General features: G+C 41.4%; 1 protein-coding gene across 10 annotated transcripts in view; it reads left to right on the top strand.

The window, feature by feature from the left end:
• pde4ca (phosphodiesterase 4C, cAMP-specific a) overlaps nucleotides 1-11,422 on the top strand; it is a 63,961-nt gene extending 52,539 nt beyond the window's left edge. For 7 of the 10 annotated variants that reach the window (XM_036137852.1, XM_036137855.1, XM_036137853.1 and 4 more), the window contains 13 exons: nucleotides 404-440; nucleotides 1,148-1,221; nucleotides 1,330-1,382; nucleotides 2,501-2,613; nucleotides 4,927-5,020; nucleotides 6,338-6,504; nucleotides 6,611-6,709; nucleotides 6,846-7,010; nucleotides 7,128-7,227; nucleotides 7,331-7,485; nucleotides 7,582-7,704; nucleotides 8,037-8,219; nucleotides 8,307-11,422. In XM_036137852.1, the coding sequence (XP_035993745.1) occupies nucleotides 404-440; nucleotides 1,148-1,221; nucleotides 1,330-1,382; nucleotides 2,501-2,613; nucleotides 4,927-5,020; nucleotides 6,338-6,504; nucleotides 6,611-6,709; nucleotides 6,846-7,010; nucleotides 7,128-7,227; nucleotides 7,331-7,485; nucleotides 7,582-7,704; nucleotides 8,037-8,219; nucleotides 8,307-8,792 (1,849 nt within the window). In that variant the 3' untranslated portion in view covers nucleotides 8,793-11,422. Of the gene's footprint in view, nucleotides 1-385; nucleotides 441-1,147; nucleotides 1,222-1,329; nucleotides 1,383-2,500; nucleotides 2,614-4,535; nucleotides 4,622-4,926; nucleotides 5,021-6,337; nucleotides 6,505-6,610; nucleotides 6,710-6,845; nucleotides 7,011-7,127; nucleotides 7,228-7,330; nucleotides 7,486-7,581; nucleotides 7,705-8,036; nucleotides 8,220-8,306 lie in introns of those variants that run through there. The other 3 variants (XM_036137854.1, XM_021322077.2, XM_036137859.1) reach the window with 3 other exon arrangements.
• The last annotated feature ends 4,736 nt before the right edge of the window (nucleotides 11,423-16,158 follow it).

The raw sequence follows: 16,158 nt of genomic DNA, 5'->3' as shown, positions 1-16,158 counted from the left end.
AATGTCCCAGCTCTGTCCTTACAATCACCACTAAACTGCAAACACCTCACCTGGGGTCCCCGTTACACAGTTTGGTTCTGCTTCTTTTTATTTTTGCATGTAATAAAAATATTAATACCACCTGTTGTTATTTATCATTTTAAAATATGTCTTTCACCACAATATGTTCCCTCGCCAACCGCCTCTAATGCAGTGCATGTTATTTTTGTTCCTTTCAACAGATGTTTTTAAAACAGAAGCTTATTGTAAAGTATTCTGTAAAGCAGAATACTCTACACAGAAGGATTTTTGTTCATTGGCACAGTTGTTCACTGTATTTTACTTTATTAAAAAGTCTTAAGATGCTGGAACGACGTACAGTTTGCATACATTCTGCTCTTTTCTGGTCTTTTCCTGATTGCAGACACTCAGAAGACATGATAGTCACACCTTTTGCACAGGTGAGTCCCCTGAAGACTTTGTGCTTCGAAGTTTTGTCGCTGTTTGTAATGTTAGATTTGTCTTAGAATCCATTTTTTTAAAGCCACATACTTGGAAGCTGTTGACAGTGATACTCAAATAAAAGAATTACAGAAAACCCAGATTGGGGTGTGTGTTTGTGTGTGTTTGTGTGTGTGTGTGCGTGTGTGCGTGCGTGCTCCAGTGGAACAGCCCGTCAGCTCTGGGTTGGCTCTGCGACAGGATCAGACATCCCGCTGGTATTGCCTGCCTCTTGCGTGGGATGTGCGTCACACTTGTGCTCAGTTTACTCTCTGATAGAAGAGGTGAATCGAATACTGCAGGGGTAGTGCTGTTTCAGATTTGCATGTCAGCTTGTAAGCCCTCTGCAAGAGTCAGGCCTGGACATGTGATACTCTGCAGGGCTTCTCTGCATGCTGAGTCAGTTTTTGGCTCCTGATGGAGGACAGACATAACACAGAGGAGTGACAGTGATGCTATGAAAACATCAGTAGGGGAAAGGAATGCCGCTACGCTGCATGCAAGCTGGAAGGATGAAAGCAACAGCATCAAAGGCTACTCAGTGATTTATAAGGAGACACATTTGATTGTGTAAAACAATACATTAAATAAAGATGGAAAGAGGTTAAATCTGTATCATAAGAGCCACACAGGTCCTGTTTAATAAAGTTTCTGTTCCCGTCTTTAGGTCCTCGCCAGTTTGAGGACAGTTCGAAGTAACTTTGCCGTCATAACTGGCCAGCAAGACAGAGCAGCCAGCAAGTAGGTGTTTAACCTTTAAACTTGTTTTTCAGTGACTTTGCTATAAAACCTAACATTTATAATCATGCTGAAAATAACCTGACCGCAGCCCCTGTGTTATTTTTATAGGACACGATCTTCAGGAAGCAACCCACCCTCAATGTGTAAGACCAGTCTTGCAGGTTTGTGCTGCTGTCAGAGTGGGCCAATGTTCAATAATTAAGATCGCTCTGAATGCCATGGAGCTGTGATTGTAGGTTACTGGTACCACGCCATAGTGTTCAACGATAAATGAATGTCACCTAGTCCACTGGATTAGGTCCAGTGTGGAAGAAACACACTAAGTCATTATGACTCAACAGGGAATAAGATTATACAGTACAGACCATTGGTTTTACAGTAAGAGAGCGTGAACGTTTATAGTGCTTTGCAAAGGTAAACATACCCAATAAAACTTTTCACACTGTGTCAAGTACAGAAGTCAAACTACAAACATTAACACCAACAGAGGTTGGTTCATAATTTTGAGACAGAATTTTTTCCCCCAACAATTTCAAACAATTCCGAGAAGTGTGGTAAGCATTTATATTAAACCACCTGAGTCAGCACAGTACAACTCATCGTATTTTGATGTTTGCCACCAACAGCCTTGCATATCACCATACCCTAACCTTCATTTCAAAACAGCTTAATCTCAGATTGGTCGGAAATCATCTGTGAACAGGGATTGCCACAGATTCTTAGCTGGATCAGGGGAATGAACTTTCACTTTCTTTTCCCCCACATGAGCTTTAGCTCTCTGCTAACCAACCACTGAGGCCTCAACAAGACAATTTAGTTTGTATTGCACTATAAATTGCATAGAGCGGAAGTTATTAAATAGTTGAACTCTGAAGGTGACATGGTGCACGCAGTTTCATTTAGGGGTTTCAGAATATAGGGGACTGAATACAGATATGTCATTCCTCTTAGTTTTTTATTTGTAAAAAAAAATTAAAGCCATTTATAATTTTTCCTTAACTTAACAATGATCTACTACTTTGTGTTGGTCTTAAACGTAATATCTTAATAATTAGACGTTTGTGGCTTTAAATAGATAAAGTAAGAAAAAGTTAAAGCTGTATGAATATGTTTTCAAAGCACTGTTCATCTTACACTGATGCAATCTCAGATCTGTGTACATACATATAGAACAACGAGCAAGTTTACAGGCTTTTTAAAGTACATTTGAGCTATTTTTGGGCTAGTTTCTAAAAGCTGACTCCATGGATTAATACCTTTCTCTTCTTATCTGGAACAGAGGAGCCCCACCAGCAGCTGGCCATAGAGACTCTAGATGAGCTGGACTGGTGTCTGGAACAACTAGAGACGCTGAAAACTCGACACTCTGTGAGCGAGATGGCTTCCAACAAGGTACGTTAACTCACTGCCAGGCGGGAGAGCTCTGCTTGGCAGGACAGCCAGATATTGAGCTGGGCCAGAGTGACACATCATAGATACTGGTCAGATGATTAAAGGGAATTGGGTCCACTTTCTTCTTGTGGCTAGATGTGGGGCACACATTCTCTAAACACGGTGGTCTCAGACTCAAATCAAAATAAATGGATGCAATGGCTGTGGAACTGGAACTGGTCCCCTAACTGGTATTAGGGAACCAGTAGCTAAATGTGTGCCATCTTCAGGTTTCCATAGAAACCGTTGGATACTATCTACATACCAACTGGTTGTTTGGGGATTATGCCAGTTACAAGCCTTTTCTGTCCTACCATCACAAACACAAACTAGTGGAGTTTGGTCAACTATGCTGAAACTTCAGGTTGAGCTGTGAGCTTAAGACAGACAAGACTAAATCACAAAAAATCAAGACACAAAATCAACCTTCTGTCCCCAGACCGACAGAAGCTGAGCGGAAAATAGATACATCAGATGTGTCTGTTTGCATTGGGAAATGTTATAGAAGAAGGATAGGGGCTGTCCTGCCAGCAAAAAGAGGGTCGTAGAAGTATTGCCACCTGGGACACTAATATTGTGCCAGTAATCACAGTGACATTAAAAAATGGTTTAGTTTAAGGCCTTTTACACATCGTTCACCAGGGATGCCAATAATTATGGTTAACCCCACATAAGCACGCAGTTTGTTTTCCTCTAATGTCACTGGAACTGCTATTTATTTTACAAGAGCGTGGTCTTCTCGGTGCAGATGCTTGAATCCATCTCCTCCATCAGGTTTACCGCTAAGGAGTTGACAGATGAAGGCTAATGGAGGCACTCCTTGTCTTGGCTCAGGTGCAGAAAACTCTGAAGCTGCAAATGAAATGGCATCACGTCAGCTCATGCATTCCTCTCATCCACCATGCTCCTCTCAGACTGCAGCTCTCCTCTGACTCCCTGATCGCGCCGCCTACACACCACTCACAGTCGCCACATATAAAAGCGTGCCTCTCCGCACACTTCCCCTGTTTTCATACGTGCTCTCAGATCTTCCATGGCCTCAGCAGCTGCAGGAAACCTCCAACGTCTCCTTTAACCTTTGTCCCCCACATATAAAGCAGTCAGTAATGATTGATATTTTCACTCTGACACTGTGGAACAAAGCCAGAAACACAGAGTGAAGGAAAGATGGTACATCTTATATGGGATTTCCTGTAAACACCACACGTGTCTTTCAGGATGTCATACACTTTTTCTTGCTTTCAACCTGAAAAGAATTAAAGCAATAGTTTTGATTTCAAAAATGTGCTGCGTAGAGATCTGACTGAATGATTAACCGTATGAGTAACCATATTTCTGTGGTCCATGGTGTCCTATTTTTATCTTGGCGCCGTATCAGTAAAGCTTCCCTCCACATTCATTCAGTGTTTTCCCTGTTATCTTCTCTAAACCTGCTGCACATGGTGCATCTGAAAATCCCTGCTTCTGTCTGCCCTGCCTACTCGGTTCATCTCCGCTCCAATGGCGGACCATTGATTCCCTAACCGTTGCTGGAGCTGCTGCCCGATTGGCTGCTATTCTTAGAATTTTTTTTTTTTTTTTTTTGAAGGAGGCGGACACTAGAGTAGCTCTTGCCTCTGTTTACACACTATAGTGAGCAAGCAGCAACAGTGTGAATGAGGAAGGGTCAGGGGGAGCGTGGTGCAGCGGTCTTTCTGCCTCGCATCCCTCTGCATTCCCTCAGCTGCAGCTCCATCCTTTTGTTGTGCCGTGAACCGCTTTTACACCTGATCTGCACAGCTGCTCAAAGCTCAAACACCAACTGTTGGACTCTCTCTTTGAACTGGATTTAAGCAGGATGCTCTGCTAATCAGGAGAAACTCTTTTCTTTCATTTCATTCCTTTTTTTTATTTTGACTCCCAAGCGTAACTTTGCGCTGAAATGCCAGAAGCGACTTGTCTTATCTGCGCGCTGTGGATGTTCGCTCAGGTGAGAAGAGGCAGGCGGTGAACTTGGTTGAAGGGGTGAGACGGCATCAGGGTTTAGTGTTACCTGTCAAGAGAATTAGAAGACACAAGCACCTGGTGAATGAAACATGAGAGTGGATTTTCTCCTCACATGTCTCAGCTAAGCATAAGTGATTATATTTATCCCGCGCTGATTAAATAGGTTGTGTTTACATGCCTTAGGAGTGATTTTCTTTGTTTTGATCTGTTGCTTAAAAGGTCCAATCGAACCAAGTTGTTTTGTTCTGTTTGACTAGGCTCTTGCATGTTTGTTTTATTTGTCCTCAGTTCAAGAGAATGCTGAACCGAGAGCTCAGCCAGCTGTCAGAGACCAGCCGCTCGGGGAACCAGGTGTCTGAGTTCATCTCCAGTACCTTTCTCGGTAAATGGTTCCTCTTTTTACGGCGCTCCAAGTAGATATGTGTGTACAGAGCATTGCAAATGTCTTCTTACGTCTTGAACCTTTCCACATTTTGCCACCTTACAACCACAAACTTCATTATATTCTATTGAGATTTTATGCAATACAACAATATAGACCGTAGCTGGTTGCAAACTGGGATAAAATTCTGGATGGTTTTCAAAACTATGGTGTGCATTTGTAGTCAGCCCCTTTGAGTTAATACTTTGTAGAACCAGAGATGGATTGAAACCTCTTGCTCATTCCTCTTTGCAAAATAGATCAGACTGAGTGATGGTGGCAGGAGGACACCTGTAAACCATGTTCAAGCAGCAGATTCTGGGCTGGATTTAGGCCTGAACTCTGACAGGGGTCATTCTAATCCAGTGCAGCTCTGACTGTATGTTTAGGGTTGTTGTCCTGTTGGACACCCCACCCCTGTCCTAGTTGAAGAAAAGTCTCCCCATGGCATGATGCTGCCACCACCATGTGTTAAAGTGCATTGTTACACAGTGTACTGCTTTTTTGCTCGTAGGCCAAAAAGCTCAGTTTTGGTTTCATCTGACCAAAGCACTTTGTCATCAAACTACAAACAGAACTTCTTATGAGTTTCTTTAAGCAACTGTTTACTTCTTTTTCACTCCTCTATAAAGCCCAGATATGTGGAGTGGGTGGCTTTGAGTCTCCCACCTGAGCTGTGGCTCTCTGCACATCCTTCAGAGTAATCATTGGCTGCTTTTTTGATTCCTTGACTGGCCTCTCCGTCAAGGTGGACGCCCATCTACTGGTCGGTTTACAGCTCTGTCATCCTTTTTCCATGTTCAGATGATGGACTGATCAGAGTTTAGGGATGTCCACAGCTTGGGTCATCGTTTTAGAACCTAACGCTGCTTTAAACGTCTCCACCACGTTCTGCCTAACCTGTCCAAATGTTCTCTAACAAACCCCTGAGGCCAGAAAGAGAACAGCTGGATCCATGCTGTGATTAAACTAAGTGACTTTTGAAGGTAATTGGTTTCACTAGATTTCATTTAAGGGGTATCCGAGTAAAAAGGACTGGCTTCATATGCTGCACCAAACTGTGCATCCTTTTCATACCTCTTTACAGTTATGTGTTCAGTTGTGTTGTTCTGTCACACAAAATCCCAATGAAATACAGTTTGTGGTAGTAATGTGACAAAACATGAAAAGGTTTAAGACGTATGAATCCTTTTGTAAGGCACTGTGACTATCTGTATATCTTCGAGGTGATTACGGAGAAATCACAGGGTTAAGTGTTTGTCCAACCTATTCTAACAGAGAAACCACATGACATGGACATCATGTCTCCTCCTACCAAGGAGAAAGACAAAAAGAAGCGTCCCATGTCCCAGATTAGTGGCGTCAAGAAGGTCACCCACAGCCTCGCCCCCTCCACCATCCCTCGCTTTGGGGTCAACTCCAGCCAGGAAGAGCTCCTCGCAAAGGTAAAAAGGACAAGTCCATCACTTATTTGTTATAAACGAAGGGAGGCTGCACTGAACCTCAAATATTGCATGTTATTTATCACAACTCATGTCTATGCCCTGGCAGGAGCTTGAAGACATTGACAGGTGGGGTATCAACATCTTCAAGGTTGCAGAGTACTCTGGGAATCGCCCGCTGACAGTCGCAATGTACACAATCTTTCAGGTACCCTGTTAGCAGGAAAATTAGAGCAAAGACTAATCATGGCGTGGTGAACTGAATGAATGAAACATCTTTTCAAGTTTTAACAAATAACTGGTATCTTTATCTCCACTAAGTCTACTTTGTTTTGCTTCTTTAGGAACGTGATTTGCTTAAAACCTTCAAGATTCCTGTGGAGCATTTTATCAACTTCATGATGACACTGGAGGATCATTACCACTCGGATGTGGCTTACCATAACAACATCCATGCTGCAGATGTGGTGCAGTCCACACATGTGCTGTTGTCCACCCCTGCTCTGGAGGTGGCCGCAGCTTTTCATAAACTTTTTATATTCAGCAACCCTGAACTGTAGGATCTGTCAATACCTCGTTTCATTCATCACTAACACATGTTGATTGTCCTCTTTTGGGTTTCAAAGGCCGTATTTACTGATCTGGAGATCCTGGCTGCGCTGTTTGCAAGCTCCATCCATGATGTAGATCACCCCGGGGTTTCCAATCAGTTTCTCATCAACACCAGTGCGTTTACATGGTTTCTCTTTTGATTTGGTTCAGTAAATGGACAAGGTGTAGAATGTGGTATGTTTCACAGCAATTTGGTTAACTTTGTTGTCTCCTTTAGACTCAGAGCTGGCCTTGATGTACAATGACGTGTCCGTGCTGGAGAACCATCACCTGGCTGTGGGTTTTAAGCTTCTGCAGGAGGATAACTGTGACATCTTTCAGAACCTGAGCAAAAAGCAGAGACAGTCTCTGCGCAAAATGGTCATTGACATGGTAAGACCAGAAACTCAGCCCTGCCCAGTTTAACGGCTGCTTTTCTAGTGAGCTTCACCCATCAGCTGTAATCTAATCTGACTGATGCTCTTGCAGGTGCTGGCCACTGACATGTCTAAACACATGAACCTATTAGCAGACCTGAAAACCATGGTGGAGACAAAGAAAGTAACCAGTCTGGGTGTCCTTCTCCTGGACAACTATTCGGATCGCATACAGGTGAGAAATGCTTTCTGATCATGTGTGAATTCGCTGGTCCTTCCAATGAATTCATGCAGCTAGTTTTCACATTTTGTCACTCTGTAAATTCCATGTATTCACTTAGGATTTAGTGTAATAGACTGACACTAAGGCATACATGATGTATAACAGAAATATCATGTATCATTTTCTTTACACTTTAAAATTACACACTGATTGATGCTTCTGTCCCAGAAAATCCAAACAAAATCTCTGGAAGTTAGTGGTTGTAAAGTCACAAAATGTGAAAGTTTTGAACCCTTCTGTAAGGTGCTGTAGGAATTCAATCATCTGCTAACTTCTTAATGCAGGTTCTTCAGAACATGGTCCACTGTGCTGACCTAAGCAATCCAACCAAACCACTTGAGCTGTACCGTAAGTGGACTGATCGCATCATGGTGGAGTTTTTCACTCAGGGCGACACGGAGCGAGATAAAGGAATGGAGATAAGCCCCATGTGTGACAAGCACAACGCCTCCATAGAGAAGAACCAGGTATGAGGAGATACTTGTGAAGAAAAGCATGTCAGGACCCTCAGCTGTGCAGAAAACACTGACAGGGGTTTGGACGTTCTGTTTCAGGTGGGATTCATCGACTACATTGTTCATCCGCTCTGGGAGACGTGGGCTGACCTGGTGCATCCTGATGCTCAGGAGATCTTAGACACGCTGGAGGACAACAGAGAGTGGTACCAGAGCATGATCCCACGAAGCCCCTCACCCAGCCCAGATGGGCAGGAAGAGAGGGGCTCTCTGGAGGAAGCTTCAGCACCCGGCGGAGGCCCAGGCTCCAATACTGCTGAGAAGTTCCAGTTCGTGCTGACCTTAGAGGAAGAAAGCGAGTCTGACACAGAGAGCACACTTGAGGAAGAGAAGGGCTGCAGGAGCAAAACCAAACCCGGCGGTGCAGTTGATTCAGGATCTGTCACAACTCGACGGCTCAACAAAATCCTCACCGGTGACTCCGGCAGGACATTTTCTTTGGACTCTGAGAAAGATATGGCTGAAGATAGAGAAACAGACCAAGAAGGCCTCTCTGAGGTCCCACGTTTCAGACTCGGCACATAGCAGCAGCCACAGGTGTTTCCCCTCACACCCTCTTTGTTTCACTCAGATTGATGTCAGTGCCTTGGTCTCTGTCACCGTTCTTCCCTCACCTCAAACGGATGCCATCCTTCCGTGGCTCTCCTCAAACAGGGTGACAGTAAGACTCAAGCCGGATGTTCTGGAAGGCAGACGAGTGTCGGGTGGATGAGGAGGGTCTGCAGCTTTACACAATGGTCACTTGCACTGAAAAAAGACGGACAGGTTTGAACACCGTTCCATGAAGGACACAAAGCAACTTTCCTACCTGTCTGTTGTGTTCTTTGTTTTCATTCAATGAAGACAAAAAGCAAAAAAAAAAAAAACGTCTTGAGTCTCTCAAAGGTCTATTACAAGTTAGGACAGAGATATCTTTGTCATTAAACTGAGACAGTGATGATTTACGGTAAAAAGGACCTTCCAGACCTCTTGCCATGCAGATTAGGGGGACAGTGCTATTCTGGTGGATCTTTTTCAGGATGTTGGGGTGTTTCTTATCTTCATTTATACACTAAATGAAGGGTCTGTTCAAACAGAACACATCTGGGTAAAGTTACTGAAATGTCAGACTAGTATTTGGAATCTATGTGGAAAACTAAATGTAGCAAATGTTTGGATTGACTACCTTACTGTCACTATATTGTCACACCAAAACTTGTTTTTGCTTGCAGTGCTGTCTGATGTGTTCATCAGACAGGTATGACTTTGAATATGTTTTTTTTTTCTATTTTCTCATAATGCTAAACTAGGATATTGTCATGCAGAATTAAGAAAACTAAATCAGCATCATAGTGTTGCTGGGCTGTTCAGGAATTACATCCAAAGAAGTTCAGGAAGAGCAGGTGCTGCCTCCTAGTGTCTAAAAATGGAAATGATTGTCTGGGACTGAGGCAAGGTTTTGCATCCAAAATGTATCAGAGTGTTTTTTTATTATTATTTTGCTCCTGTTTCCTATTTGAAGATAGAATATAATTCTAGTTTGTTGAGTTGTTTTTTTTACACTGACAAGCACTGACAAGGATTTTTTTAGGGCTTAAGCCAAAACAGGAACACGCTGACAACTGTTTATGATAAAGAGCGATCAGTGCAAATGTCCTGCAGAAACTGCAGAAATGCAAACAACTTTGAATACTTTTAGCACTACATTGAAGTCTATTTTAGTCACTGGCATCTGCTCAGTGACTGTTTTTAAACGACTCAACAGATAAGCTCAGTGTAGCTGACGAAACCCAGAGGGTTACCAACAGAGATTTGTCTTTGCCACATTTTTCCTCTTTTTTTCCTGTCACAGATCCATATTTTGCTCTTTGGAGAGAAACAGTCAATGACACCAAACAAGTGCCAAGCAAGCATGACACAAGCAGTACTGTAATTTCCATTTTGCCACCGGCTACTTTCCATCAGCGGCTGATAAAGCTGGCTGGTTGTAGCGATCTGTGTGCCAACTGGACCTTAATGTCTGTGGTCATTTTTGTCTAACTCCTGTTCAGATCACTGTATCTGACCATTTATTAAAACAGTGATTTTATTTTGTGACTGAGTGATTACGTTAACGTTTAGATTTTTTTTTTTTTTTTTTTTTTTTTGGTTAAACCAGATGCACTTTGAAAGGTACTTTTACAGTTCTGCACATCCGGTGCACTTAAACATGTATAACATGACTGTGTTACTGTTTAGTCAGTTGGTGGTTTAATTGCCAGGGCTGGACCACTACAGGTGTTAAAGGGTTGATGTCGCAGGGACTTCTTTGAAGACCTTCAGGAAAAAACTGTGCTAAGTTGTCCAACGTTGGCTGAAGGATTCCAACCACCATAAGAGTTTATGAAGGATTACTTAAGAATTAGGGTGGTGTTAAATTTGTTTTATTTTGTTACCATTAAAAGATTAAGTTATGTTTTAATGTGTGAATAAGCTAAAAGTTTCTATTGAAGCCTTATTTTAATTTTATGTTTTATTTTTCTGGTTAAATGTATTCTGTTTGCAAATTCTAAACAACACCAAACCCTCCAACTTTCAAGGGTGCCTTCAACGCTAAGGACTTTTTAACCCCACTTTAACCAGCACAACAATATGCAATGATTAAGTCTGTCTTTTACCTTAATGATTTTCTATTTTCCTCACAGAGATCCATGTGCAATGTATTTTTTTCAGTGCTGTTAGCACAATGAGACGAATGGACAGTGCCTTAGTGAAGGCCTATGTGCGTTTAAGTTGAATGAGACAAACTGTGACTATTAGTAAGACTTTATATTCTTTCGTTTCTTTCCAGTCTGCTAATAATACGACTCATTTGCAAAATCTTTTCTTTTTCTGCAGATGTAACTGAGTGACAGATTTTCTCCTGTTTTCTGAAGCATCTCAGTCCTATCTTTCTGTTTGCCCTGAACTCACCACATGGTTCATGAAGGCCATGCAGTATTTGTGCTGATTACAGACCTCAGTTCGTAATGAATATAGAAACACACGGTCATTCCTGACCTGGGTTTATACACCGATCAGAATTGATATGAGATGCTGCAGCTTTGACAATCCAAACTCTGCTGTTTAACTCTGGGTGTGTTACTCCTCCTTCCAGCTACAAATTCCCAATAAAGACACAAAAAGCTCTTTGATGACATGCTCTTTGAATGTTTTCTTTTACACACACACACACACACACACACACACACACACACACATATATATATATATATACATAAATAAATTGGCAAATACATAGATAAAGCACCTGACTAATAATGTGTTGGTCCCCATTTTGCTTCCAAAACAGCCCTGATAGTGTAGGCACAGACTACACTTGACTCCTGGAGGTGTTCAGTGCTTTCTGGTAGCAGCAGATTTTTCATTCTTTTTTTGGCACTAATGGCACGTTTTTTGTACAGTGGGCTGACAGGAAACAGGGTATGAGAGAGACATGCAGCAAAGGACCACAGGTCAGGTTTGAACCCAGGTCGGTCAGATTGAGGACTGAGGCCTCTGCGTATGGGTTGTGCACGCTAACCACTGCACCACCACAGCACATCCTGGCTGCAGATTTTCAAGTCCATGCTTTAAGAAGGGGCCTTCTTGCATTTAATGGGTTTCTCTTGTACGTTGCTTAAATGCTGGACTGAATTGAGATCTGGGAAAATTCAGAGGCAAAGTCAACACTTCAAACTCATTGTTGTGCTCATTTTAAGATGGATTGTTCTGATGAGACAGGCCACAGCCATCAGGGAATACATTTGCAATGTAGGGGGTGAACAAGTTCTGCAACAATGTTTGTGTAAATGATTCAAGTCAAAGTAACATCAGCATAGATGACAAGACCCAAGCTTTTCCGAAGCCAGCGTTCTGTCTTCCTATTGTGCATATTGCTGCCATTTGCTGACCAGCAAAATGATGTACACGGAATGTACATGTATGTGTATGTCATGTAAAACAAAACATAATTCATCAAACAACAGCACCATTTTCCTTTCTTTGGGGCCTAATTCCCTTTGTTTTGTGGCAACGAACAGTGGATCGGACCAGTCTTTGCTCCCCACCACATGCACCAGTTCTCCTTGGTTCCTTCCCCAGCACTCTTGATAGAACCGGGCAAGTGCAGACTGAGAGCATAAGAAGTGAGTTTGTTAACCTATTACAGTTTTTGTTGATTGCTTTGACCTGTTTTCATCATCACCACCTCAGCAGAGCAAAAGACACCTCTTGCAAATTAGTTAACCCATTCTCATTGGTTTGACACATTTTCCCCGCCCTTTTGCAAAACAGTTAACGCAGATGTCATTCATGCAGTCCAAACTCCATTGCTTTAGCTGTGGTAGCAAAACAGAAACTTTATGTTCCAAGCCCTTAGAAACTTCTTGGTTGGAATGAAATCACTGAAGCACCTGATTGACACTTCTTTACACAATTTTTCAATTTGCAGTCAGTTTGCAGGCTTTACGTAAAAGGTGCCATGTTGTGTATTGTTCTTTGCAAGCATGAATGGTCAACGTAAGGCAGATGAGAGTCAGAGTAAGAGGTAGATGGGTCAGGGGAAGATGATTATGAGGAAGAGGAATCCATGTGTGAGGTGGCATTGTAGCTGGAAGGGCTCAAGTTACAGATTACAGTAATTCAGGCAACTATGATTGATCATGTGGTAAATCATGGCCTTTCACTTAGAGGGGCTGGACAAAGAGTCCAAACTTTTCTCAATAGAAACACGGTTGCATCCATGGTAAGAGTTTTATGATGGGAGAGCAGGTATTGCTGCTATACAGTATATACATCTCTATCTATTCCTATAGAAGAATTCTTCAGTGCATGGAGATGGAAAGTATATGATCACTGCCCCTATGAGCAGATGCCCTTGCTCAATGCAATGACTGCTGCTGCCCATATAGATGCAGAGGCATGCCAAGGATGGATCAGGCATGCAAGAAGATTTTTCCCTAGTTGCATCACAAGGGAAAATATTGAGTGTGATGAAGATGAGGCCATGTGGCCTATTCATCAAGAGAGAAGAGACTAGAAGAGACAGACAGCTCTAGTATCTTCTGTTGGAATATTTCATTTGTAGCCACAATCTGAAAAAAAGAATGAATAAGCAATAAAATTTGGATCACAGCATGTCTGATTCTGGATCCATTTTTTGTAAGAAGGCAAAGTTGAGTACAAATGACACTGACATGTAAGCTGCATACAGTCTACAATAACCAGCAATGCTGCACTGATTCACATTGAGTGTGGTATTTTGTATTTTGTTGCCCCTTGTGTAATGAATGATTGGAAGGGCTCAAACATTTGTGTGCAGGTTGTGTTGTTTGAGGGCAAAATTAGCTTTTGGTCCATGTTTTATATGTTTTGGCGGAGTTGGAGCCTTTTGCAAACAAAATGTGTAATTTTGACCATTGTTGCCACTGTTTAGGCCTCTGCGTTAACTGTTTTGAAAAATGTGGGTTTTGAGTTGACTGCTGCTAAAAACTGTAAGCTTTGAATTCACAATATATGGTTTTCAATTGCACAATTTTTCAGATAAACCCCTACTTTGGATTTTTAAGCAATTGTTAGAAATCAAAAAGATATATTAGAATGTTTAATCAAATGTGACAGTTGTTTTCCCTGTTTCATAATTTACTAATAGGCTACTTTCCTTTTGTTTCATAAAATAAGGTCCAAAACTGAAGACTCATGCTTGGTGAATCAGAGTCCATCTTGGACAAGAACCATAAAGATATGACTTTGTGAGGCGTCTACTGAAAGGTCCGTGTTTATATGTTAGTGCCAGAACTACTTCATCCTTGGAACTGATTCTTGGCTGCTACTTGAACAAAATGACTGCAATGAAGAAACACGTCAGCAGAAGAACGTAGCCTTGGGCAGTTCTCTATCAGAACTGGAGAGAACAGCAGCCAAAAAACAGATGGTGAATGGAGGACCGAGGCATGATTAGACCCAAAGCTCAAAAGAAATCCATAGACCCATAGAGGATGTGAAGCATTTTAAGTTTAATGTTGGATAAATGAACTGGCTCTGTAGCTGAAATTAGTTCAGTTGATTTTTTCTTTTCAAAATGTGACAATAGACATCAATAAACATTTGCATCTGAATGCTTAAGATTATAGTCAAGTGGCTGGAAATCAGCCTTAATTCAGAATCCCGTATAGGAAAGTCAGAGATTTCCTGACCTCAATATCCAATACAGCAGCTGCTGGTACAAAAAAAAAGAAATAAAGTTTGATTTTTCTCCTTCGGGTCCCGGCTAATCCAGAGGTTGTTATTGAGGAAGCAACTCATTGTTTTTGTGAGGATTCTGATGTCCACACAGACGTTTATATAGACGGTCACAGATTCTGTCACGCCATTGATGTCCATCCCAGTCTATACCAGATATGACCACAGACGCAAATTTCTAAAAGCAGAGAGAGTGGTCACAGATATCAACAAGGAGCAAATCAAGCCATTTCAATCAGTGTAACCAGAATACAAGAATACATTGCAAAAAGGCTGCTCAAATATATTGGCAGCTATTACTTAAGTGTTTTTACCACGGATTTTACCAGGATTTTAAGTTGCCGATAATATTCTAAAACAAAACATTTATTAAAAAAAAGCAAAACTAACAGTAAGGAATACAAAGTAATACATATACATAAATATACCAAATCGAAAATATATTCGTGTTTTTTCACCTTTTAACACTACTGTCACAATCCTGAGGTGTTAGGGTTTTGATCTTATTCTCTGTTAATTATTCAGCGTCCCTGCTTGCCCCTCCTTCTCAGCTGCTTCACAGACCCCCTGATTCACCTTTGGTCCGTGTCATTAACACGCCTCCCCGCAGCATATAGGCTCACAGGTTTGGCTCAGGTTTTTGCTCTTGATTTCATGTTCTCTGTTGCACTGCCTGTTATTTGTGCTCACGTTGTGAGTTCTGTTCGTTTTAGCTCTTATTAAAGCTTGATCACTTCACCACCCTGCATTTGGGTCTTTCCTAAATTGAATCATGACAATACTATTTCCCTTTTTTTTTTTTTTTGTTAAGACGATACAAAATTATATAAATCAAGAAGATGACAAGTAATGCTGTAAATAACGAAACAAAAAGGTGTGAGGCACAAAATGTATGGAGTTTTATTTAGGCATGTTGTGCATATGGAAATTTAGTTTATTAGTTTACATTTTTTATTTACAATGGATTATCTTTAAAGAAATGATCTGTAAATACATATTTTCAAGTACCTTTATACCAGAAGTATGCTGATTAGCCTTTTGCTTTATTTTTTTAGCCCCTGCAAAATTTAGTGTCTATAATTGTAAAATACTATAGCTCTTCCATTTTTAATGGATCTAAAAATTAGAACATTTTATCATATAAGGAAATGGCTATGAGAGAGTAACTGACATTTTAAAAGTATAACTAGAATAAAAAAGGATATTAATATTAAAAAATGAAGGAGCTACTGCTGCAACTAACTATATTTACTCAGTTTTTCATTGCACAGTTGGAACAAGTGGCTCAGAGCTTCACCGCTTAGCATTTTCTCTCGAAATAAGGCTGCATGCCCAGACTTTATGCTGCCATAAAGTCTGCTGTTTTCCTTAGAAAGTCCTCTCAGCTCAGAGTTTCTGTGACTTTTGTGTGTTTGCTTCACTCCAAGTTTGTTATGGCAGATGGCCGTTCACACCTGGAAACTTCTTCTGGAGGTTTCTCCCTTTTAAAGGGAATCATTCCTTTCCGAGCCCAGTTGGTCAGTAGGAAGAATTGCTACAAAGGGTTTGCTGATGCAATTAACGTTGTTTTCTGGTTAGGTACGTTTTAACCAATTGGCATTATATACTGAATTTGACGACATAGCAGAATCATGTTAAATTAACTGACATG

This window comes from Fundulus heteroclitus, chromosome 6, assembly GCF_011125445.2.
Source record: "Fundulus heteroclitus isolate FHET01 chromosome 6, MU-UCD_Fhet_4.1, whole genome shotgun sequence".
In the NCBI taxonomy this organism is placed as follows: Eukaryota; Metazoa; Chordata; class Actinopteri; order Cyprinodontiformes; family Fundulidae; genus Fundulus; species Fundulus heteroclitus.
Note: the sequence above shows the minus strand (reverse complement) of the source record. Positions and strands in the feature narration are given on the sequence as shown.